The following is a 24,027-nucleotide window of genomic DNA, read 5'->3' as shown; positions in this document are numbered from 1 at the left end:
TCATGATAATTTATTGACGATTACCATTGAGTGTTACCAGTGATTGTTTCTGTCATGTCAGCAATGATCAGTATATTTACAATTAATTCAAAATGTTTGCAATAATTGTAAATATATATATATATATAGAAGATTTTAATGTTTATGCTAGAGCATCTGGTACATAATGTACACTGTAGTGCAGTATACATATTCCATATTCCCATATTAACCAGTTGTTACCATGGTTACATCTCTCTCATCTGCTTTTCAAAGTTAATTAGACCTTGAAATATGAAAATCCTGGACAGAAATTTTGCTTTCCATTTTATTTCCAGCAGTGGTGGGGCTAAAAAAATGTTTGACTTGAAGGTTTGTTTGTCTACACTTTTTGATCATCAGATTAGGGATGCACGATATTGGATTTTTTGCCAATATGCTGATATTTCCAACTCATTGTGGCCAATTGCCGATGCCAATACCAGTATATGCACATATTTTTTTCGAGCTGGCTGAGGAGACTATGATGCATGCAAGCATAGATTGTACTAACTATGATCAAGAAAGACAATATATTAAGGAATAACTTAGGAAGACTGGAGTTCAGGAGCTCAGGTTAAAACTTTAATGAACCTGCCAAGTTGGTGGAGCAGTAGGTGTGTAGGATTTAATCTCCGATCCACACTCCGGAGCAGAAAGTGGCACTAATGCACCCAATACGCTGGTTGCCAACCGCCGTTATAAACCAAAAAGAATAAGTTTTTTCCCCCCCAAACAGAGTGGTACATCCTGTCAGCCAAGGTGTTACCTATCTGTGCAGTGGAGCATAGCAGCTCCTCGACTGACTGTTTCTCCCTGACGGTCCCGGTGCTTCCTCCACAGGCTCCACTTCACTCAGCTGCCCGACAGACCCTGCTGAGGAAGCACAGGGACCATAAGAGTGAAACAGTCTGTGGAGGGAAGCACAGTTGGGGGCCGAGGAGATGGCAACAAATCAGCCTCTCATAATCGGCAGAAATGGCCAATGCTGATATTTCATTTTAGAGCTTTTATCGGCCGATACCTATGACATGCTGATAATATCATGCATCGTTACATCAGATATCTTGTCTAAAAATGTTGTTTTCAATGATACAAACGAAACATGAATTCCACTTGTTTCAAAAGCAGGATCAGGATTATTCAGCCACACAGTGACCCTGAATCCTACAGATCCAAGTTTAGCAGAGCAGAGGATTCTTTATTCAGCCATCAAGGTAAGACTGAAGGTATTTCTGGCCTCCAGCAGCAACTTCCTCTTAATTTCACTAATTACTCGTTACAAGGGATCTCAAACTTCCCATGTGTTTATCTTAAAAACAGTCAGTACGAAGCTCCAGGCCCAATCTTTCCCCTTAAAAGTGTATTAATGTCCACTTGGTTGTGAAATCTTCAAAGTGAATATGATAGAGGTCTCTTCTTCTCAGTTTTTTTTTAGAAGAACTTAATTCAAAGTACTTAGATTTGCCCGCAAATAACAATTTATTTTCACAATCAATTAATCTATTTATAGATAGCATTTGATTGATCTATTTTTTTTTATCTATTATGTCTATTTATTTCAACATCATGTCAATTCTGGTTGTGTAATGTATTTCAAATAGTCATTGTATCTTTGCATTTTACACTAGTTGTGAGCATGCAGGTTGTTATTTTTACAGTCTTCGTACCTGAGCTTGGAGATTCACTCTTAAAAACACATCTGTGTTAGAATGTTCTAAACTCAAGGTTCACTTACTGAGCTTTGTTTTTCACAAGGACAATATCAACACAGATATAACACAACAAACAAACACAACACATTAAAAAGATATGAAGATGGTACAAAACGAGAATATTTCACTTTTATATTGTATCTTCTGTCTTACAGATAACAAAGAGCAAAGATATCTGAAGTTGTGCTGTACTAACATGTGCAAGAGAAGAAGTGACATTTTTTTAGTCACTGTTGAATTGTGTTGAACTTGTTTTTGTACATTTTCATTTTGAGTATTGCACTGTATTTTACTTTCATTGCAAATGAAAAACAACACAAACATGCAGCCCAGTATCATCCTACATAGATCAAACCTTCACATTTCTATTTTGTGTTTTACTCTGTAACAAAGCAATGAATGTCCATTTAAACTGAATGAAATCACCACAGAAACATGCACTTTGCAAATGTTTAAATTGATTTTAAAACAAACGATAGTAGAGTTTCTATACTAAATAGGAAATATAGTTAAATGCAGCAATGTTTATGTTCATTCATTTTTCCAGCTTTTTTTTGGTATTATTGTCACATAAAGTTGAAGTTAGATGATCTGTTCAGCCCTGTACAGTTTAAGTTATCTTAACTCACAGCATCAGTGTCTATTTTATTGTAGTGGAACAGTTAAACCACCTTGTTCTATCTGCTGTATCTGCTCACACATCTGAGAATACTGCTCACATAAACAGAGCTGCTGCAGCAGTTTTTAAATACGCTCACTGTGGTCGACTAACAGCTTGATGATTTTACATCAGTTTGACCAGAAGCAACCAAAATGAGTTTAAAGCCACCATGCAGCTCTCTTGCAGAGGAAGATATGTTGTTTATTCGTTTGGTTTCAGCAATGAAGTCACAGGTGGTTTAACCAAAAAGAAAGAAAGAAAAACATTTTTTGTGAAACTCTCTGTTTGGTTTGGTTTCATAAAGCTTTTCCATCATGTGCATGTGAAGCCACAAATAAATAGTGCATGCAGATAATCAGACTGGAGTGTCATTTTGTTCCACTTGATTCCTCTCACCTATGTGTTTTTTAAGCATGAAAGTTTGCTCTTTAATGCAGATTTTTTTTTCTGATAAGCAGTTATTGTATGATGATACAACTCTCTTGTTTTCCTTATTTACTGTTTGGTTTGACAAGCTCAGATTCTACAGGGACATCTTGTGGCCACAATTTGTCAAAGCAGTTCCATTAGTGATTTAATAGATGTGAAATCATTCCTAATGTTATGACATAATGGTGAGAGAGTTTAGTGACCAACCTTGAATGTCTTTTCAAAACTTACCTTAAATAAGTAACTTACCTCAGTAATGACTCTCCAGTCGCCAAACTGGTTGTTGGAAAGAGTCTTCTTTGACAAAAAAGTAACAAAGGGCCTCCTTACTGTCTGTAAAAGGTTAATCAAAATATAGGGAAAGCAACCAGAAAGTCAGGGATGGAGACCTTGATGACAGCTTTGCACACTTTGGCAATATCTGAACCAGCTTCATGAGGTCGCCACCTGGATGCTTTTCAATTAACGCATGAGCCTTGTCTAAAGTTAATTGGTGGAATTTCTTGCCTTTTTAATGCATTTGAGAGCATCAGTTGTGTTGTACAGAGGTAGTCATGGTATACAGCAAATAGCCCTATTCCATTACTGCAGTAATTCGTACTGTGGCAAGAACCGCTAAACTAAGTAAAGAGAAACGACAGTCCATCATTGCTTTAAGACATGAAGGTCAGTCAATATGGATTTCAAGAACTTTAAACATTTGTTCAAATGCAGTTGCAAAAAGCATCAAACACTGTGATGAAACTGGCTCTCATGAGGACTGCCCCAGCTAACCAGTGAATCTGGAAATATCTTTGAAAGACTTACCAAAGACAGAAAATGGACAGAAATACAGTAAGGAGACGGATACAACATGCGTGGGAAACCAGACTGAGATCAATATGCAAAAAGAAACATTAGAGTCCCTGTTGTCACCTAAAAGTAAAATTAAAATAATTAAAATAATAATAATTAAAGACACAAACACTGAATAATAAAAGGTTGGTTTGGACAAACATATTCAATGTGCAGAGTGCTGAGAGTGAAGCGAAACCTCAGGGAGAGTCACAGTGATCCACTGATAGTTGGTTATATTGTGCGATCTTGATGTTAACAGTTATGCAAACTCTCTCAGGATAAAGTGGGCTCCTTAGAAATGCCATCAGTATAAATGTTACGACCCTCTAAAACAGCTCATTTCAAAGAAGGCCCAAACATAATTAAAGAGTCAGGAGTATCAGAAGAGTCGAACCAATTTATTAACAAAAAACAACAAAAACTAATGAAAGCTGATGGGCCGACCAAAAGGAACAAAAAGAAGAGAAGACACCCGACTAACTCACAAAGGGTCTCAGGATCTGGACTCTGATCTCTAACCTAAACCAGCATGAAAACTAAACCTAACAGAAATAAAGCTGCGAAAATAGGACTCCCGGACCCACCAAACAAATAAAAGACTAACAAAGGTAAAAGTTAAAGCATGACAGTAACATACAAAAACAGCAGCTCCTGCCAATCCTGTGAAGTGGAAAAAGAGAGCAAGCCTCATTCCTGTCCCGTCTTTGTTGGTCCGGCCGTTTAGGAGAGACTGGTGATTTTCTATATTTTTTTTTATTGTCAACAAATCTCATGTGCAGACACAAACCAATAGTGATCTGATCTACTAAGTATTGTGTGTATCCAAAGCCTGATATTACTTATTCCTCTGTGCCGTAGACCTCTGCTGTTGTCCAAAAACTATTAAACACACATCAGTGAGCCACACCGCTGTACTGTGTGACATGTTCCTTCATTCTGGAGATTACGGTCACGTTTGTTTAGACACTCCTGTGGAAGGTAACAATGGTGTTGAATGTCTTCCATTTGTATACAATCTGCCTGAAAGTCAACTGATGGAGTCCAAACTCTTTACAAATAGTTTTGTAACCTTTTCCAGCCTGGTGAGCATCAACAACTCTTCTTCTACAGTCCTCAGAAATAGGGCTGTGCCCGAACACAAATACATTATTCGGCAAAGCACAAATAGTGGGTTTTATATGAATATTTGTTTTCTCAAATATTCTCTTCTTTAGGTGATTTTGCTGTTTGTTTACAAATATTTATTTTTGGATAATAATACACAATGTTTTGTGTCTTCAAGATTTATGATATAATTTCCCATTTCAGCATGCATCATTGGTGTCATTGATGATAACCTTTTTCATGGCCATTTCATTATGATGAAATTATGATTTACGCTGGCCAATGAGGGTAACAGTTGGTCTCTATCGATGTTTCAAATCCAATGTGAAAACATAGAGAACGGATCCTAATATCCTCAGTATTGTGATGGATTCTGTCGTCTTGTCAGATCCACAGCTGCTGTAGGGACGTCAGCTGGAAGCCTGTTGGAAATCAAAAGGTTATTATTCATCTTTTGGGCTATGAATGGGTATTATAAACTTAAAAACCACACAGCAGCCAAACTCAGTAGATCATTCATTCACTACTCAGGCAACAAAAAACACATCAACTAATCACATGGCACAAAAATTATGATCAATAATTCTGTTTTCACTGGTTTTCTAGAACAGGACAAATCTTCTAGACAGCAGTCGTTTCTCTCAACCACACACAAAAAATATTCACAACCTTTAAATATAATCCTTTTTTTTTGTTGTCAAAAAATATATCTTAAATGAGCCTTCATTCAACATTTTTTATGGCTTATTAAGACATTGTTAATAATGTAAGTTATAATTAAAATGCAGCCCTTGTGATTAGAAAAACTGAACGTTTTCTGTGATTTCAATATAAGAGATATTAATCATTCAACCACGGTGGTATTGTGGATATGACCCTGTTTCTGTACATCGTGTTATGAATCCATATTGTCAGTGTATGAGGGGATGTATGGTGATCAGTGTATCTGTGTCATTTTACAAGAAATCAAGAGAAAATGGAATCTGTGTATATTAGCAGCACTGTGAGTACAGTCTTGGTGCTGCAACATTATATAAACCCAAATGTGGAATAAGATTAAGACACACTAGTACTAATGTATAGATTAAAAATCTGATGCCCGATGTAGATGATCATATACCAGGATACTTATACAGAGTCCATTCATTCCCAACAAAATTACCTGATTGGACATGTCGTACTTTTCAGAGTTTTAAGCTGACAGACACCTGCAACATTCCACTAATGCTTTTATTTAACTGGTGACTGAAAGAAACATGGAAACATATCTTAATCCCTGTTCTTTGTTTTGTGGTGAATTCAACATGCAAATTGGAAAGTAGTCCTCTAAACTAAACTGAACACATAAGTATAAAACATACATCAACTAAATCTAATCTTTATCTTGTTTGCTCTCACAGGACAGTGAGAGCAACGGTCTCAGGTTTGCTCTGATAGCTAGTTTAAATCATCTTGGTCTCTTCTTGAGATGAACAGTAAAACATATCACATGAAAAAGTTTGATTGATGCAGCATTTTGATTTAAACAGAGAGGTCAGACATTCATATAAAAGTTCCTTTAAAATTAGATGGAGTGGTTTTGGTCTGGAAAAGGACTCGAGTCACTCTGGTCTCAGTCTGACTACACAGAGAACATAAACATCTGTTCTATATGTGAGAACACAGAAGATATTTACTGTTGGTGATGATGTAAGATTTATTTAAATGTTTGTTGTTTTATAGTTTATTGTAAATAATTGTTTCATTAAGGAATTTGAAGAAACTACAACGTGACAACAGTGACAGACAAGAAATTTAATGCAAGTCAAATTACACATTTATGTTTGTCAGAAACAGCAGATTGATCAGTCATGATTTTGTTTGAAAATCATAAAGTATCTAAGAGACCAATTTGGGAACTGAAAACAAGCAAGTGAGTGGCTGGAAAAAAAATACTGAGATAAAGAGACAGAAACTGGAGACAAATTGAGAGACCTGTTTCTTACTAGGACATGAAACTGAACATATGAACCAGCATGAACATCAGTCATATCTTATCGTCTAATTTCTGTTGATTCTGGATTTTAATACAATTGAGTAAGTTTTTCTGTTGTAGAAACTCTTCACATATTCAGTCCCTTCATGACTGAGAGGATCACACACTGCCATGATAATAAAGGAAGTATTGTGATATAAAGTCAGTGTTCAGTGCTGCACCATTCTGTTTCTGTAGGTTTGTTTTATGGCGTTCCCTCTGCTGAGTCTGTTTGTTATATGAAATATCAATAGATACAGAAAATTAGAGAGATGAACCTGCTTCCTGTTGGTCTCCAGATGCTTCATCACCGGGTCAGTTTCCATCCTCTGATTTTCATCACAGAGCTGCTGAACTTCAGCTTGATTTTCTTTAATCTGGAGGAGAGAGACAATATATATATATATATATATATATATATATATATATATATATATATATATATATATATATATATATATATATATATATATATATATATATATATATACATACAGATGGGTAACAAATTAAAGAAAAAAACAACATAAAATGTCTTAGTAAGGTGTTGATTTGCAGTGACCTTTCCCTCTAGCAGGGAATCCTTTCAGTCTAAGTTCTGTATCACATCAAATTAGAATTGAAAAGGTGATGTACAGATTAATGATCACCAGTAATCTCTGGTATTAACAGGTAGAATATCGAGTTATACTGTGAAGAAATGATTGTGGTTGCTTTGTGGCAGCCTGGTGTCATCTGCATACTGTATTTCCTCAAATAATGGGCGGGGCTTCTATTTACCTCAACTGCAACTGCAGAGGGTACCAGGTCTTTACTGGAAGCAGGCTTATTACAGAAAGGCTTTTATTTCTAATTCCCTCTGTTTAGTATATTTGCTCATATTTTAGTATGAAGTCTCCTTGTTTTCTGATCTGCTTCTGTATGTATCAAAGATTCATATTAAAATATGCACCATTATATCCATATTTCAATGATATTGCATCTCCTCCGTCCCCCTCCCCTCTCTGTGATGGTCTGCTTTCAGTGAAAATAGCATGTATACTGTTGAATGTATTGAATTAAAAGTAAGTGGAAATGTATAGAGCTCCACGTGTACTCATAGAGCTGATGTTATATCCAGGTAACTACTATTTAACTGGTATGAACATTATATAACAGACACCAGGAGTTTATCCATCCTTGTTTTTTCCCCAGCTTGTCTTTCAGGCTGACCTTCATTTATTCATGTTGACCAGGCCCCCGGCCATTAGCAGAGACGCACTTTTAATTGACTGCCGTCTTTTATTTGAGGAAATACGGTATGTACCTGATATGTTGTTTTAAAAAAACAAAAACAGAGGAAGATTTAAAGAGGAATTTAAAAAAACAAGTTGGTGACTGGAAATAAATCTTTTGAGGAAAATATACAAATATGAACCTTCTTGGTCTTGGTATCAAACTCCTCCTCCTTGGACTTCAACTGGTCCTTCAGTGTCTGCAGGTCTTTTTCAGCTTGCTGTTGCTGCTCCTTCTTGTTGAGACGCTGGACCGTATCGAGACATGTGACTGAACGTACTTCACAATGACCCATATGACCAGAAAATATTAAGCATCTGACTTTTGTTGGATAAGAAGTAAGAAAACTCAGTTATACATGTAGTAGAGAGGCTGCATTTCAATCTGTTTCAAAGTTTTAACATGTGGTTTCCCCTAAAAATAAACTAATAAATAAAATAAAAATTCAAATTCTCTCTGCTGCTCTGATAAAGTTGTTTATTGCTGCATCATTTTATCTGTTAATGAAGTTAAGGAAGAAATTCATTAATGACCAGCAGAGAATCCATTTGTCCTCATTCACAGTCTAGTGGTGATAAAAGGTGAAGGAGGCATCATTACACAAAAATAATGGATATAATATCTTTATGAATTTGCTTTGTCAAGGTGTTTCCTTGGATGACTCTGTTGGAAATGTCAGAGTATCATTACATTTACACAATGAGCACTTACCCATAACTTGAAAGCTTTCATTGTGTCCAGCTGGGAGGAGGGAGAGATGAAGAGAGACATGGTTACAATATTAAAGAATGTGAGTAATTATACAACCTGATGACACAGTTACACTAAATCCAATATGAAAAAATAACTTTATATATAATCAAAGGGATTTTATATGCAACATGTTACTGAGAGGAAGTAAGTTTAAGAAAGTTAACATGGTGTATGGATCCATTTAGTTTTCCTTAAACAGCAGAGATGATGAGACATTTTAATAAATACAGAAGGATTTAGATGAAGAGATGAACCTCTTCCTTCTTTGTCTCCAGATGCTTCTTCATGGTCAGCAGGTCTTCCATCGTCCTCTGATTGTCTTCATGGAGCTGCAGCAGCTTCTTGAGCAGATCACATTCAGCTTTTCTGTTTTCAGCCTGAAGGATTAAGAGACACAAGATGAGAGAAATGATCATGTATTAACATTTAAACCTTTAATACTGCAAACTGAAATATGTGACAGATTGAAAACTCAGGTTTCAGTCTGGACTTGTCTACACTATAGATGACATTAAGAATGTGACTTTAAACTATAAGATGAACCTTCTTGTTCTTGATCTCCAGCTCCTCCTGCTGCTCAGATCAGAGATGAAGAGACAAGATGCAGGATGTGATTTTATTTGGGCATGTGAGTAAAGACATACATCATGACAAAAAAGAAAGCATACCTCAAGGTTTGAATTTATACACAACAGAAAAACGTGTAAGACTTTGTTCACCAGTTTATGCAGTTGTCAGAAAATACAAACAAATCTTCAACCAAATTATTTTCAAAGTGAACTTTGAGTTCTGTAGTGTTTCATCCTGCCAGCAGTAAATCTAACACGTCACTTCATTTCCTGGCTTTGTCTTCAGTCCTTTCATGACTTTTATACATTATTCATTAAATCAAACACTTCCAGTGATCGTAAAGATAAAAAGCTGAACTCAATCACAATTAACTGCCTGATTGATTTAAGTGAAGTCATTTGTGCTCCATGTTTCCTCTTTTGAAACCACATCTTGTTTCTTTATGTAAATATTTATTATCTTCTTGCTCAGACCAGACTTTTATTTCTTCATCTTATCTAAGTTGCTCTTGTTTCTTTTTTCCTCAACTCTGACTCTGTTGTGTATTAACTTACATGTTTGGTCTTTTTTCCTTTTTGAGCGAGAGGCTGCATTTCAACATCATTACTTTTAGAAAGATTCTCATTTTCTCCTCTTTCAGAAAACATGAGAAAAAAGGTGCATCTGTGAGACAGATTTAGAAACTAAAAACAAAACAGTCAGTGGTGGAAAACAAAGTCAATATTAACTGGATGAACCTCATCTGTCTTGGTGTTTAGGTCTCTGGTTATAAATAATAATGTTGCTGCTTGTTTCATTGTTTGTATTTCAACACATATTAATCAGAAGAAGCTTCAACACTCAGATATCAAACTCTAGTTTCTGCTGACTCAGCTGTTTGTCATTCAGGTTAACAGAATCAACATCACAGCAGTGATCAATTCAACTACCATCATGTATCACACTGACACACTGTTACTGGTGATGTGTGTGTATCACTAATATCTGTAATCATCTTAATTCAGAAAGTTAATTATGATCAGATTAACCTCCTTTCGCCTGGACTCAAGCTGATTCTTCAGGTCCGTCACTTCACTCTCAGCTTTCTCTCTGTCCTGTTTGTCCTTCAGGAGTTCATCTTGTTTCTTGTCCAACTGGGAATGAAGAGAGACATGGAGAAAGACTAGATGAGAGACATGATGTTTTTATAAGACATGGTTTAATGATACAACACAATCACACCTATTAAAGGTTTGATTCATTCAGCATTTGAATTGAAGTACAAGTGAATGTTTGGGTTTTGGTCTGGAAAAGGACTCGAGTCACTCTGGTCTCAGTCTGACTACACAGAGAACATAAACATCTGTTCTATATGTGAGAACACAGAAGATATTTACTGATGGATTTAAGATGTGTTCAAGTGTTTGTTTTGTAGTTTGTTATAAATATTTCTGTTGTTGTTGTAGTTTGTTTTATATATTTAATAATCTGAAGCTTTTAAACTGAATCAACAACACAGCTAAACATGAGAAAACACTTTCATGTTAGATGACTGGAAACTAATCAATATGTTACTGAAAATACTTTAATTTTCTTCTTCTGATGTTGTTGAAAGTTGCTACATGACTCCGAATGATTCTACGGACATATTTGAAACAAAAACAATAAGTAGAGGTTGGAAGACAAAATCAGTATTGACTGGATGTAAACCTCAGATGTCTTGGTGTTTAGCTCCTTCTGAAGGTTTTGCTTTTTATCCTTGAGAGGAGAGACGATGAAGAGACAAGTTCTCATATTAAGATATGTGAGTTAAAAGGTGACACATACTGTAAGACAAAGGAGTCTGATTGATGCAGCATTTTGATTTAAACAGAGAGGTCAGATATTCATGTAAACCTTCCTTTAAACTTTAGATGAAGTAAAGTCATGTTTCTGTCTGTTTACAGTGTATATAGCCTGTATACATACCCCATCAATGCTAATAGCAAATTCAAAAATAAAGAAGAAAATATTTACAGACACTGACCTCCTTCTCATGCTGAGCTCTCAGTTCAGTCAGCTGTCTCTCCAACTCCTGATTATTGCTCTCGAGAGTCTGAATCTGTAAACATAAAGACCAACAGAGAAAACTAACATTAGATGTTGAGAGAACATGACTTTGTTTTTATTGGACTCATTACATTCAGAATTAATATGAATTCTGTGAGACAAATGCATTCAGTTGTTACTTGTTCTTTGTGAGATAAAGAGGAAATAAAATGATAAAAACATAAAATGAAACAGAAAACATGAGAATAAATTTGCATCTGTGAGACAGATTTGAAACTAAAAACAAAACAGTAGATGGTGGAAAACAAAATCAATATAAACTGGATATTAATGTAAAACTTTAGATGAAGTAAAGTCATGTTTCTGTCTGTTTACAGTGTGAAAGTAAATAGTAGAGATCAGAGAGTCTGTCTGTCTCAGTAAGAGTGTTTCTGTAAGTGTTAATACTCAATGAAAATATCACACTCACTATAAAACATTAGATGCTGAGAGAACATGTTTTGTTTTATAAAAACAGAGAGCACTGCACTGGGTCGGGAACTTGTGCTGGTGATGTTGAAGTAAAAACATCAGGTGCTCTTCAGGAAAAGGGCAAGTACATGGATATTAATAAAGGTCAGAATACCCTGACAAACACGTTGGGACATCCATGTATTAATTAAGGATTTTTAACTCACTACCAGAAAGCCTGGGATGCTTTTTCAACTGGTCTTCTACACCATTGACCTCCATATAAAGTAAGCTGGACAGTTGTTGTTTTTTTATTCTTATATGACTTTGTTTTGGTTGTTCTAATTACCTTCAGTGTTTTCTACACTCTGGGTAACAAAGGACAGAATTAACCTGAATTCTGTATGACAAATGCATTCAGTTGTTATCTTGGGATGTGAGCTGCCATAAATATCCATTATATAATAATTAAATACTTTGGTTCTTTGTGATCAAATGATAAAAACATAAAATGAATCAGAAAACATGAGAAAAATCTGTGAGACAGATTTGAAACTAAAAACAAAACAGTAGATGGTGGAAAATAAAATCAATATAAACTGGATGAACCTGATTTATCTTGGTGTCTCGGTCCATCTGAAGCTTCTTATTTTCATCCTGGAGCTTCTTGATTTCAGTTTGTTTGTCTTTAATCTGAGAGGAGAAACGATGAAGAGAGACAAGTTCTCATATGTGAGTTAAACAGTAACACATCTGACAAAAAGTCTTTGAAGTCAAAAGTACAATCATAGAGATGTTAAGAAAGAATCAAATATGCTACAAAATGAAAACTGAATATTTTCTGTGAGCTAAAGATTTGTTAAGAGTCTAATTTATTGTTGTGGACACTCACTAAATAAACAAGAGTTACAATTTGTTTCTGTTTTTTCATATAATTTCATCCAAACAGCACCACCCCTTCTGTAAAATGTTCTAATTTTTTTTTTTTTTTTTTAATTTGCACACATGGTTTAATGATACAACACAATCACACCTAAGATAGAAACTCAAGGATACTTAAAGGTCTGATTCATTCATTAAATTTAAAAGTACAGTCTAGACCTGCTTTATGTGAAAAGTTCCCTGAGATGATTTTTGTTGTGATTTGGTGCTATATGAATAAAATTGAGTTGAAAATAATAATAATAATAATAATAATAATAATAATAATAATAATAATAATAATAATAATAATAATAATAATAATAATAATAACTTGTATATTGTAAAACTAAATTTAGGGTCATCAACGAACACATGAGGAAATCTCTGTCTGCTGCATCTGTGTTTGTTTCCTTCAGAATGACAGAGTGCCCCTAACCCCCCATGATAGTGTGTGATACTTATAATTAGGACCCCTGGCAAACATGAACTCAATAAATAGTTCCATCTATTAAAACTGCAGAGGCAGAACTAGATGCTTTTGACTGGGATCCCCAGGACAGCAATACATTGGTATTTTTTAAAAAGCACTAATTAAAACAGAAAACAATAATATGAAGTCATTAGGAACAAACTGATTAACAAAGTTGTGAAAGATCAGAATGATAGAATAAAGCACCTTTGAGATATGACAATAAATAGACCTCTGGGGTCTGCTGGTACCCCAGTCAGTAGGATTAAAGTTAATGATTAAAGTTAAACAATTAAGCTTGTTGATAGAATAAGAAAAAGGAATTGGAGGACAGCTCCAACTGCTTTTTTCTCAAATGTCAAATGTAAGTTAAGTTACATTCTTATGTATATCAGACACAGCTGATTAAAATAACAAGTAGTAATGTTTTTGTCTTTTTTTGACTGGAAATCATGATGCATCTAATAGACAGATCTGACGGGGAAATGAAAACAAGTAGGTGGCTGGAAAAAAATCTTTTGTGAAGAACACAAATATGAACCTGCTGATTCTTCGTCTCCGTCAGGTTCTGGACTTTGTTCTCTGCTTCCTTCCTCCTCTGCTGCTCATCCTGGAGTGTCTGAGACAAAGACAGAAATAGGAGACTAAATGAGAGACCTGTTTATTATTAGGACATGTAACTGAATATTTTACAACAATAATATGAAACATATCTTATGATCTAATTTCTGTGGATTTTAGATTTTAATACAGAAAGTTTTTCTTTAGTAGAAACTTCACATTTTCAGTCTCTTCATGACTGAGAGGATCACACACTGCCATGATAATAAAGGAAGTATTGTGACATAAAGTCAGTGTTCAGTGCTGCACAGTTGTGTTTCTGTTTGTGTTGTTGAGTTCTGCTGAGTCTTACTTTCTGTATCAGAAACCACAGTGTATATTGTTGTATTTCTAGACACCATTCAACCACTTACTGGAGAGATAAAAGACCGAGTTGCTGCACCTTCATCTCCCTGAGGAGAGAGACACAGAGAATTAAAATAAAAAGAATTAAAGCAGGAAAATCTAAATAATTAGAAACAGAGAAATTTTACATCAGTTTTCACATCCACTTCTCACAGTGACTGGTCAGAGTTGTGGAGGTCAGACAGTCTGCAGTTTGAACAAATGAGTAAAACACTATGAACGTCTCTCAGGAGAAACTAAACCTCAGTCCTGCTTTTGTCTTCTTGACTTTTCTACATTATTAATTTAATCAAACACATCCAGTGATCATTAAGATAAAAAACTGAACTAATTCACAATTAACTGCCTGAATGATTCAAGTTATTTGTGTTTCTGATCATTTTCTCTCCTTTATACATTTAGTATTTGTGTTGCTTCCTGCTTCTTGATGCTTCTTTTCAAACCTCACATCTTGTGTCTTTATATAAAGATTTACTGTCCTTCTTGCTCAGATCAGACTTTTATTTCTTCATCTTATGTAAGTTGCTCTTGGTTTCCTTTTCCTCCACTGCAATGACTCTATTGTGTATTAACTCATATGTTTGGTATTCTTTTATTTTTTCCTCTTGTTCTCTTCCGACACTGTTGGAGTTCGGGACTGTTCGTCATTTATGAGGGAGGGGTTGATGCAAAACAGGGGAGGCATGTCAAATAATTTCTGAAGCACTGAGGAGGGACTTTTTTTTTATTTACGCTCAGGGGAGGGTTGTGTGTTGTATTTATTTTATTTTTATTTTGCTGTATTTTTTATTGTATTTTGTTTTATCGCTGTATGGTGACGGGACTCGTTTCTGAGGAAATAAAGCATTCAAACCTGCCTATTCAGTTTGTGTCAGAGTGTGAAGAGTTAAATGAAAGAAGCCACTTTTGTCAGAATTTTGTGTCTCTACAGTTGTTGGGAAGAAAATGCTGCTTTCAGCTCTGTGATAGGTGGTCCTGATATAATTTTATAGAGAGCCGAGTAGTAATAGTAATTTCAAATGACAGTAAAACTGACCAATCATATCTTCCCTCCAAATGGTCAGGCTTTGTTATCACTGCTTTATGACAAGTTCAGCCCGCTGTGTGCTGTGAATGAGTTCGCACCTTTACCACACTGGTACACCTGTGGTTTGCTGAGTAGACAGAGTCTGCAGACCCTTTGACAATCATCACAGCCGGCAGATCCGCCGCCAAATTTCAGCTGCGAGAGCGGCGTTTATGACACCACGACCACATGACCCATACAAACACAAACAAGTCAAAGAAGATTGATAAAACAGAGAACTGATGAATGTCATTCAGGTTTACATAAAATCATATTGTGAACATTACTGTCCATGCTGGCAGTTATTTGTCAGCTAGGAAAGCGACCATGGCTTTTTCCCTGTAGGCCGACATTGTTGTTTGTTTTGTCAGCTGACAGTTATGTGGTTGTTGCTGCTGGTTGACAGATTACACAGATTACAGGCAGATTACACTGCATTTAAACGCCTAGTTTCAACAGTTTTCCCGGCCTTCGCTGTTACTTGTTGAGCAATGCACCAGCTCACTGAAATGGAGCGGACCCAATCACAAACTAGCGGGAAAAAACAGATAAACAGGCCGGGAGTGGCTAGTGAGGATTATCCATGCCTATTTCAAGATTAATATCTGATGAAAAGTTGAAGTTCATCAACAAGGAAAAACCGTCACCAGAGTTAATTTGGTGCAGAAAATCAAGTCTTGTTTCAACTCCAGGATTTCGTTTTCAGGTAACTTTAGTTAATGCATCATCAAAGGGTAAGTTTTTAAAATCTAATAACCGCCACCGTGTCAGCTAATATTATTAATATATTATTAATAGATATTAATAATATGCATATGTTGCTAATGGTGGTGGTGAGCACGCTGTGATGTGTGTGTGTGTGTGTGTGTGTGTGTGTGTGTGGTAGGAGGGGCGGCTGTCATGCACCTTTATTCTGCTGAAGTGCACATCACTTGTGATGCATTTTGCTTAAGAAATGATCTGTTTGTTTTGGTGATAACTGTCACTCCCTCCGTGCTGTTTGCTTGTTAGATTGTCTGGACTAAGTTAGTGTCTTATTTAACTTTCAGAGCTGGAATTGTCATAGGTATCTTTTACAGTACTATAGGAGAGACACAGTAAGTTGGGCTGGTAGTTTGCTTTTTTCCTGACAAGGGAAGGAAGGTCAGAGGACCAAGGTTGAAGAGTCATGGTTCACTATTGTATGTAATAGTTGGGAAAGGTCAGCCTTTGCTTTTTATTTTTTTCTAATAGTACCTACTTTTGGTGTAAATATAATAAAATATGGTTATTTATGGTGGAGGAGGGTCATGCATTTTCCCGCAGTCACTCAGGGAGACTCAAGGAAAAATATTTGTTGCTCCGGGGAGGGTCAAGATAAAAAACAAAAACAAAGTCACACCCCAGCCACCCCCCCTCCCTCTGATACATAATGAACAGTCCTTACTGTGTCTCCGTCTCTTCCTTCTTCATTGAGACGCTGCATTTCAGCGGCATTATATCCTCCTCCATCAGGTTCATCCCCACGTTTTCTCTCGGTATCTGTGTAAAAATAAAAGCAGTGACATTAAACTCTGAGACATTTTTACTTGCATTTTAGGAGGTTTGATGTCAGTGTAACATGAGATACAAGAAGTCTGAAAGTTTGACTGCTTGTAAATACTCTACTCCATCACCCAAATTGTTAAAATAAAAAAAATACACAATTACAAATTTCATATCACTATTCTCATTAAACCCTGTGAAAGGCACTGAAATTCACTTGTGACTTACGGTTTTGTCTCCATTTCCACCCAAAGAAAACTGCAGCTGCAACAATTAACACGATGCAAACAGCCAAACTAACAGCCAATCCAGTTGTGACAGTAAAAGAACTGAGCAGGACCTTAAAGAAACCATCTGCAAATGATACAACACAATGAATAACATGTAATTTATACAACACTGGACCTCAGTTATTTGAAACTAAAACCAAAATTTGAGACTAAAAGTAATTTTTACCTGGATTAACAATAATGTGTGTCTCTCTGATCTGGTTGGTGTTGTTCTGTTGGACTCTACAGGTGATATTGTTTCTGTGTCTCTTCTCTACAGTCACTCTGCTGCTGACATTACAGAGGTCATCAGGACCTCTGACTGTCTCTGTAGGTCCAGCAGAGAGGAGGTTTCCCTCACCGTCCAACCAAAACACCTCAGGCTCTGGATACCAGCCTTTAGACTCACACTGTAACACCACTCCTCCTCTGTCACTGTCAACACCTGCTATACTGATGACAGGTGAGGAGGCAGCACCTGATGCTGAGGAAAAGGAAAAGTTTAGAACAAATCTGTCAGTGGAAGGAAAATATTGATACTATGGATAATAATCAACAATCAACAAATTTACAAATCAAGAAAATAACCTAATAAAATGAGCATCCAAAGGTGCAAAGCTAAAACTTAAACATGGTAAAGCATCTTGCTTAAAATCTATATTTTCTAAAGAGGATTTATTATTTGACTCTAAATCTGTAAATCTTTAAAGCTCTCAGTCTGTCAGTCAGACTTTTAGGAGCTCTACATTAACACAATAATGATACTTTATCTTTATTCCATTTAATGTATGTGATAACTAGTCTTAAAGCCTCAGCTGGTTGCTTCAAGTTACCACCATTCACATTTTACTTGTAACTACTTTATCTGGCTTTTAACTATTGAAAGAGATCAGATGTCTTATAAGAGTTAGAAATGAAGAAATGTTGGTAACCATAAACTTTGCTCTGAGTTCATAAATAACTATTAAATCTTTTGGACATGAAGATGTCAATAATACAGAGGCTGATGTTAGAGGACTGTTGTACATTTTAACTCCCAACATCAATGGTTGAAACTGTTCAGACTAAATTCATCATTGGATGCACAGACGACACCAAACCACTATGAACACATTCAGTATGTATCTACTTACCAACAACAAGCTCAACAAAAGAACGTTTCTCCAGCTCTGGAATGTAGCATGAATAAATTCCCTGATCAGACATTTTCAGTTTGGAGAGTTTCAGTGAAATGTTTCCGTGCTTCAGTTCTTCAATAAACAGTGATGTTCTTCCCTTGTATGATGGACTTTTTTGCTTTTCTGATTCCCGACCCGAACGCGTCACATGGACAAATGTGTTCAGGTCAGATCTCTTCCACTCCAACACCATGGTATCAACATCCATCGCAGGTTCCAGATGACACGGCAAAATGATGTCATCACCAACTCTTGCAACTATTGGCTGAGGTGGACCAATTAACAGGGACTCACCTGGAAACAAATGCATCTGTTTATTATTAAATCCTGCAGTAAGTGTTTCAGTCTCAAACAGACAGGTGTCAGTCTTCAGTTTGGCTACTTTATTCTCCTGGTTGTATTTTTTTTTGTGTTTGGTCTTTCAGACAGTAGCTGGAACTCATGTATCATTCAACATAATACAACACAGACTCAACTCAAGCACTGCAGACTTATGATGTCGCCTAAAACAACAGTACATTACTTTGTCTGTATATGCAACAGTATAAGTATTAAAGTATAATATAAAAAATAATTAAATAATGAGCAACAATGAAATAAAAAGGTCAAAAACATTTTCAGGTAAGAACTTGTTAAACTGATTAAAATCTACATAGCTCTTTGTGCACCAAGATACAGACTCTTTATCTTCATCTTCAAAATGAAGTGCAGATGTTCATTGAAACAATTTAATGAATTTATGTGGAGTCATCTAAAAGGGTTGATTATAAATGTCAATCATAATGAGACTTTTTACTTGTATGTGAGTTGAAGTCTGAGGCTTAAACACCGTAAAGCATCTTGAACCACCTGGTCTCAGTAAGAAGTGATCTGGTCAGTTTAATATCAGGAGAGAATTAGTTGAAACATTTTAACTCTTTGTGTTCTGTTTGAATACTGTTTGGATAACTGTCCCACATTTATTGATATGATTTTGTAATCATGTTCAATCCAAAATCTAATTGTGACTGAAAGACTAAAACAACTATGGCCCCTATTTTAATGATCTAAGTGCATGGTCATGGTGCAAGTGCATTTAGGGCGGAAAAAATGGTCAGGCACATGGTTCAAAGGGGTTGTCCATAGTCTATTAATTAATCATGGGTGTCTTCTGGGTGTAACATGCAATAAACCAATCAGAGTGTCATCTCCTATTCCCTTTAAAAGCCAGGTGCTTTGGTGGATTGCTATTGTAATGATGCATTTGCCAAGTAGTAAGAAGGAGCGCTTCTCTGCAGAGGAAACAGATCTGTTCATGCACAAAGTGAAAGTGCGCGATCTATAACATGCACACTGCTGCTCCTGAACCCTCCTGTGGCCCCAGACCACCAGTTTAAGATCCTGTTCATTAATTTGTTGCAAATTTCTTTGCATTTGTTTTTTGAAAAGGTTTATTTTTTCAATTACAGATTTCGTTTATTTAAAATCGTTTTCTTCAGTAATTGAATAACAAGTAAAATCAGCAGGGTTTTAAAAGTATGGAAACCGGATCATTGTAATCTCAAAAATGTCAAAGAATATTTTTTTAAATATTGTTCAAAAATTAAATCATTAATTTCCAGATTTATTTCCTTCTTTAGTTTAATCATTGTTTTCACCTCATTTATTTCCTCATGTACTAATGAATCAGGAAAGTCGATCTGTGTCTGATCCGTTGTTGAAATCCGTTTGCTGAGTCTTGACAGACACCCTCAACCTGACGGGTCTGTTTAATTACCTACATGTATTGCCGCGACTTGGTCAAATAATTATATAATTTCATCCGTCATTACTGTGATTAGCTAATTCTGATAAATATTAGGACTAACCATTAAGACATTGGTTTGTAATCTTTTGCATGTTTGTGCGCTGCTGCACGTCCGTGTGTATAACAAGCAGGGTGTACGTGCATTGTGCACCCTTCTATGTAGGCGCATATTACTATCTTGATAATGTGCCCTTAAAATAACACTGAAATACTGCCCCACTGACTTCAGACCAGGGTTTGTTGGTCAATAGCACAATCGCTTTTTGCTGCCTCAAGATAGCAATGCACCAAGAATGCCCCTGACCACACCTCATTTTAAGACCAACACGTACATGGGCGCTCAGATGGGCGCAAGTGCATTTGCTATTTAAACAACGTGGGTGCTGGACGGGAAAATGACAACTGCTTCGGTATTAAACTAGCAAAGACACTTGCATCATGCTTGCCGCTGCTTTGCGCCAGGCGTAGGATAGAACTCTATTTTTGTGTGTAAGTTACCTCTACAAAAGTGTGTTAGGAGAAGATGGAAAACCAAAACACTGATAGTAGTTCTCAGCGGAGATTGAAGATACAGTCCATCCATCAGGTGAAGTATCCTGGAGATCTGAAAAAGAACCAGTGATACAGTGTATGAAGAAAATGTTTTTGAATTGCTGTTTGGGCAAATTAATACTTTCAGTTAAAAACAAAGAAAGCTTAAAAATATGAAATCTATCTATCTATCTATCTATCTATCTATCTATCTATCTATCTATCTATCTATCTATCTATCTATCTATCTATCTATCTATCCAATAAGCTTAGTTGTAGACAATAAAGGAATACTTCACTACAAGATAATAATTCACTCACATTAACTCACTCTTACAGCTGAAAATCCATATTAATTATTTCATTAATTCATTCATTTATTTTTTCTGGACTCCTTTTGATTTATGTCTATAACAAATGGGGGCGTGGGGGATTTAAAGTTAGAGTCAATCTTTCTGGAGAAAGATTGATATTTGAACTAAACACTCGAACAAATACACCCCTCCCTTTGTGCTCCTTCAGAAGATCCACCCCCAAATCATGGACGTGCATTGCCAAGGCAACGACCAAAAGAGAAATATGGTTGAATCCAGAACGATGCCGAGAGCTGAGAGGACAGCAATTGGACAAACTGCCTTCACTAGGCTGACTGCCAGCAGAAATTTACTTAGTATAATAGGTTGCGTGTCGGCTCCAAGGGAAAAAATCCACAGTTTTATAGTGATTTATTCATTGATGCGGTTAATAAGTTCAAAACACATATACTGCAGAATATTTGTATGATTGAAACAGCTGCCTGCTCAGATTACACTTTACTAAACATGACAGAAACAGACTCATAGTATAAAAAAAACAGGGGGTCTCGGTGAGACTGTCTGGGATTCAGAGTGGATTACAACAGGAAGGATGGATTTGACAAATTTAAATTGTGTATGAACATGAATGCCCCCCTGCTGATTGGCTCCCTTTGAGCCACTGTGTGAGCTATGTCTGTGGACACCATATTTTCTTTCAGCACACACACAGAAGGGACAGCTAGTGGACTGTGAGGAGATATTTGCTGAATTTGACAAAAAGTGTGTCGGATTAGAATCGCTGCCTTTACCTGTAAAGCGATCCTCTGTGTTTTAGTAGTAATACATAGTTATTCCTTACACAAAATATATCCTCTTCTTTTTGATCCACTGTTGAGAACATCTTCACTGGCATAATCCTCTATTTTTCTACCAATAATGACCATGTATAATAATATACTTTCACCTTTGACAACACAGACAGTCCTATAGAGAGTTCTACAGCAATTAAAATGGTTTTAGCCTTTACTTTCACTTTTGTTGCCAGCATGGCAAAGACTGTTCCTTTGTGTATTTAAGTGTTTTGAAGCTACCAAATTATATTATAATTAATTTTTCAGCCTATTTTAGAACCTTTTCTATGATACATAGACAAACATGATTCCATGTCTCTGTAAAAATTAGTATAAAGATGGTAAATGCTCTTAATAACCCACCGTTGGGTGTTGAAACTAAGTATTTTTGAATAACTCAAAAATAAAAGGCTGATTCAATGTGCAATGATTAAATTAAAATGAATTAAACCCAACAATTGAAACACAGTTAATGTACGAGTACAACTTTTACATGGATACAAAGGCTTTAAAGACAGTAGAGGTAATAATAATTTGTTATTATCTATAATCTTGGTTGAAAGCGATGACACTTCTAAATGCAGACCCACTTAAACAAAAGAAGTTAAACAAAGCAGAAAAGGCAAAAATAAATCAACGTACCTGTTGCCTTATGTGTCGGTCGTTTCCTTAGACTGCACCGCCAAAGTCTGTAAATCATTAATAGGCTCCTTCACTTGCTCTGGTTTATTATCTTCAGAGAGCTCATGCATTAGATTTAGTTTGTACTGTAAATATCTTGATATCTGATAGACTCTGGGGCCCCAGAGTGTAATTTAAATTATATTTATGAGTGTTAAACAAATGGAACAATTCAAAATTTGATATTCAAACTTTAATTAGGTGTCGTCATTGATCATGAACAGCAGCCAATCAGAAAGCGGTAATTTGGTGCTGGTGCCAAACAAGAAGCAACAACAAGAGCAGTCTAACAAGGAAAAAGTCTGAGGTTACTGGAAAAAAGAGGAGGGATATGAATCATAGCTAAGGTGTTCAGTAGAATACTGGCGGCATTTTTTTCTTGTTCTGTGCCATTTTGCTGATAAGATATGATTGTTGTTGTTTTATGATGCTATCCAATTGATATGAAATAAAATAACCAGGTCAAAGACCCACAGGGGTTTTATCTGGAGGATTTGGGGGAAAATTTGATGTTATTTGACTAAAAATTTGCATTTTCACACAATTCTGGACTATTATCATTACAATATGTATTTTAAAAAACACACTGATTGACGTAAAAAGTAACTGCGATTTTCTCATCTTCCCATTGTCAGGCTGTAGCCACTAGCGAGCTGTAGGGACGGCTATGGTTAGAATTTTATCTTTATCTTATCCACAAACAATTTATTTGTCCTGGAGATACAACAGACTGCAATAATGTCATCTAACCACTTTTTATTACCTTGTTGAAATAAAAGGCACACATCAGACTTTATGATCCAACTGACGAAGATTTTTATTGTCTATTAATATTTGACTTTTGCTCCAGGATTTCATTCCAAAGTTCAGAGCTGCTCTTCTGTGATCAAATTTCCTTAAAGAACAGTTGAAGATAAATAGAGAGAACTGAGACTGTTCAACAGACATTAAAACCTCCTGCTGTCAGTTACATGTTTGTTATTCTGGTTGGTTTCCTGGTTGAAGCTGCTGATTATTTTCACCTTCACTCACCTTGATTCAGATTACTTTTAGCACCTAAAGGTGACATAACCAACAGTTTTCAGCATTTTTGTGTCTACAGGTGTTAAAATTATTTGATAACAGTAGAGATGGTAGTTATACTGATGAGTTATGTTGCTTTGTTGACTGCATTGGCGGAAAAACTCCAGAAGAAAGAAATAAGAGTATTAATTAATAATCTTATCAGTTCATATTCATTACTAAAGAATTGGGGAGGTTGAATTATTATCTTTAAAAAAGAACAAATTCAGAACAGGATTAGAATAGATTCATATTTTAAATATGACAAAACATTGTTTCTAACAGAAAAGAATATCCTTTAGGTTTGTATGCAGGGTCCTTGCTGTTACTCATTGTTACATGATTTGTCTTTAATTGCATTTCTGTTGTTCAATGGTCATGCACACCTAACGCCTCAGCAAGGATCCACTGAAGGCTTGGGTTAACATCAGCTCCACTGGTGAAGTTTCCTCAGCCCATTGTATATGCATGCTGGTGTTGCAGAGACATACACTCATTGTGGGGGCCCTACTTTTCAAAGCGGAAGCAACTATTAGGTGCAGAGAAATGAGGACTGTCACAGATAAATCT

The 24,027-nt window shown here is 35.9% G+C and overlaps 3 protein-coding genes and 1 long non-coding RNA gene across 4 annotated transcripts in view; all 4 read right to left on the bottom strand.

Moving 5' to 3' along the window:
* Positions 1–3,191: 3,191 nt before the first annotated feature.
* Positions 3,192–8,757, bottom strand: LOC137174486 (uncharacterized). The gene is made up of 3 exons (XR_010925369.1): positions 8,196–8,757; positions 7,057–7,155; positions 3,192–5,186 (listed from the first exon to the last, which is right to left on the bottom strand). It is a non-coding gene; the product is annotated as an uncharacterized lncRNA (long non-coding RNA).
* Positions 8,758–8,775: 18 nt separating this feature from the next.
* The window catches only part of LOC137174478 (uncharacterized protein MCAP_0864-like), a 167,358-nt gene continuing 152,106 nt past the window's right edge, over positions 8,776–24,027 (bottom strand). Inside the window, exons 17-18 of the mRNA XM_067579779.1 lie at positions 10,405–10,509; positions 8,776–9,183 (exon numbers count right to left, since the gene is read on the bottom strand). Coding sequence (XP_067435880.1) covers positions 9,043–9,183; positions 10,405–10,509 — 246 coding nt within the window. The 3' untranslated portion in view covers positions 8,776–9,042. The remainder of the gene's footprint in view (positions 9,184–10,404; positions 10,510–24,027) is intronic.
* LOC137174482 (butyrophilin subfamily 3 member A2-like) overlaps positions 14,187–24,027 on the bottom strand; it is a 75,067-nt gene continuing 65,226 nt past the window's right edge. Inside the window, exons 6-7 of the mRNA XM_067579807.1 lie at positions 16,706–16,800; positions 14,187–14,260 (exon numbers count right to left, since the gene is read on the bottom strand). Of these exons, the coding sequence (XP_067435908.1) occupies positions 14,210–14,260; positions 16,706–16,800 (146 nt within the window). The 3' untranslated portion in view covers positions 14,187–14,209. The remainder of the gene's footprint in view (positions 14,261–16,705; positions 16,801–24,027) is intronic.
* On the bottom strand, positions 16,991–22,476 carry LOC137175123 (butyrophilin subfamily 3 member A2-like). Its single transcript, XM_067580818.1, has 5 exons — positions 22,357–22,476; positions 20,535–20,640; positions 18,206–18,544; positions 17,260–17,556; positions 16,991–17,157 (listed from the first exon to the last, which is right to left on the bottom strand). Exons 2-5 carry the CDS (start codon positions 20,617–20,619, stop codon positions 16,991–16,993), a joined length of 888 nt encoding a protein of 295 aa, XP_067436919.1. The 5' UTR covers positions 20,620–20,640; positions 22,357–22,476.

Source organism: Thunnus thynnus, chromosome 22 (genome assembly GCF_963924715.1).
Source record: "Thunnus thynnus chromosome 22, fThuThy2.1, whole genome shotgun sequence".
Taxonomy (NCBI): Eukaryota; Metazoa; Chordata; class Actinopteri; order Scombriformes; family Scombridae; genus Thunnus; species Thunnus thynnus.
Note: the sequence above shows the minus strand (reverse complement) of the source record. Positions and strands in the feature narration are given on the sequence as shown.